The 2443-nt window shown below is 41.6% G+C and overlaps 1 protein-coding gene across 1 annotated transcript in view; it reads right to left on the reverse strand.

The window, feature by feature from the left end:
- The window catches only part of LOC118326980, a 4028-nt gene that overhangs the window by 147 nt on the left and 1438 nt on the right, over positions 1-2443 (reverse strand). The window contains exons 3-6 of the mRNA XM_035660144.1: positions 1757-1857; positions 555-609; positions 230-464; positions 7-153 (exon numbers count right to left, since the gene is read on the reverse strand). Coding sequence (XP_035516037.1) covers positions 7-153; positions 230-464; positions 555-609; positions 1757-1857 — 538 coding nt within the window. The remainder of the gene's footprint in view (positions 1-6; positions 154-229; positions 465-554; positions 610-1756; positions 1858-2443) is intronic.

The raw sequence follows: 2443 nt of genomic DNA on the forward strand, positions 1-2443 counted from the left end.
CCTCTGCAGTCCCTCCCTCTGTGATGTAGAGCTCTGTGTAGATCTGGTTCAGAAGGGTTGGGTTTCCTGCTTTAGCAATCCCCTCAAACACACACTGAAACTTCTTCTTCAGGTTAGATTTAAGTTCACGCTGACAAACTGCAGCAGGAGTTCCTGAATAAAAACACAACAATCAGTGAGTGGATGTTAGTGTTAATATGAGGAAAGTTGAGTGTTAAAATCCTCTTACTGCTCTGCAGACGGTCAGCCAGCTCCTCCTGCTTCATTCTCCTCAGGATAGTGCAGTGTGATCTTAAGAATGCTTGCCCTCTGCTACTCCTCCTCTGCTCTTCATCCTCACCTACCGCCTCATTATCATTATCCTCACTCTGCCTCTCTAAGCATTTTGGGTAATCTGGACTAAGAACCTTCTGGATGTTTTTCAGCTCATTCTTCACAAAAGTGACAATGTTCTCCTCAAGATGCTGGAAAAGAATAGAATAATAATATAAAGTGTGTGTTAATTTTATTGGGAGCCTTTTGGAGGGGAAAGTTGTGGTTGGACATTTACATACCATAAATATTGACTCCAGCTGCTGGACAGACTGACTTGATGTTTGCTGCTGAACTCTGGAGAAAACAGGAAGCAATTGGATGATCAACAGATACACATTTTAGCTATGTTGCTTTTAGGACAGTTGCACACAGGAAATGGGATAGCACTAATTAGACATAGTGCCTTTAGACTGGTGGACTGGTGTCCCATTAAAAAAAAAAAGCAGCTGGGGGTGTGCTCCATCTATCAGGGCATGACATTACACACCCTGGGAAAGCTTATGACACAGTGCAAAAAGAGAATCTGGTAAAATCTGTAATTCAAGAAGAGAAATGCAGATTCCATCCTAGTTGTTCATAGCCAGCTTTTAACTCTTGCAAGCATCCTACAAAAGTTTTCTCATTAAGTCAAGTGTCTTTGGGGCACCCTAGCACCCTGATAGAGCTGCTGCCCCATTCCCAGTGGCCATTGGTTGGAGTTTGACCCTGGCCTTTTGCTGTGTGTCATCCCCTCTCTCTACCAACTTACTTGTCACTCTTCAGCTGTCTTAAAAGTCTAGATGCCTATGACCTTGTCCCCTGGGGTATTTTGTTGGGGATAATGCAAGAGCGTGGAGTACTGAGGCCAATGCTATGAGCCATTCTGTCCTCTGGAGTGACAGTTTGGTCTGGATTCTCCACAAGGGTTGTGCATTGTTCCAAATTTTGCTTATTCTGCTCTTGAAAATTGAAATTATTGAAGTTTATATAGAAAAAATCAACAGGCACAGTCCAGTATGGACTTGAGTATCACCTCAAGATTGCATCTCATGACTTTTGCAGTGTGACGTGGAGATAATCGGAGTCAAGTCTAACTCATGGTACATTGGGATTGATTCCAGTTCCAGTATCTCAGAGTGTGGTTCACAAGTGAGGGCAAGCTGGAGCACAAGATTGACAAGAACATTGGTGCCACACGAGCATGAATGCAGGCAGTGTATTGATTATTTGTTCATTCATCCTCATCATTCATTCATCTATATTCCTAACTTTTGAGACAGGGTGTGTCCCTTAGATATCTGAAAGGAACACAGAGAAGAACTTTTTTTCTTTGTGTTGAAAGGAGTCAGTTGAGATCGTTTATGTATCTTTACTTGTTCAGCTATCTAACTAGGATGATTTCTGATGGTTTTCAAGGCACTTTTCTGTTTTAAGGACAAACTCATCTGGTTTAAATTCTTACCTTTCTTCAAAAGAGTGCTGTTCATCTCTGAAGTCATAAGGTTCAAACATAGAGCGGTCACTCTTCATGGATACACAACTGGGTTGAGGAGAGTCTGGTCTCTGTGAAAGAACACTGATAGAAACAGATAAACCATCACACCTTTCAAATCTTCAACTGCATATTCATGGTTCAAAGTATCAAAAAACTAACTTGCAATCTTAATACTCCAGAACACAATGATATTTAGCCAATAGTGTTCATCTGTTTCCAGTTTAAGCATGACAAAGACAGATCATCCATAAAGAAAATGTTTTATGTGGAAGAATGTTGAATGTTTGAATGTCGTATGTACTTGTACTTGATGTACTTTTTCAGCTATTCACTGTGGCTTGCATTATAACTACAGAAACTACGGGATCACTGCTATGCTACAAATGAAATGTTCCTCCAACAATTACATTATTTGAATTGTATGGTACATGATGCAATGTTATGGGAACGTTCCCTGCTAGCTGGGACTATAGTCTGGTCTGTGCTGCTGTTCTGGGCTTCAACACAACACACAGAGAGCTTTGAGTGTGATCAATGATGGCGCAATGATCTGAGTGCTGAGCTGTGACAGGAACATGACACAGGACAAGCCTCAGAAGGTGAGTTGAGGAAACCTCCCGACTGCCCGATGGACCTTCCTTTTCTCCATGTCAA

The sequence above is a fragment of the Morone saxatilis genome, unplaced genomic scaffold, assembly GCF_004916995.1.
Source record: "Morone saxatilis isolate NCDOM2014 unplaced genomic scaffold, NCSU_SB_2.0 Contig17, whole genome shotgun sequence".
Classification (NCBI taxonomy): Eukaryota; Metazoa; Chordata; class Actinopteri; family Moronidae; genus Morone; species Morone saxatilis.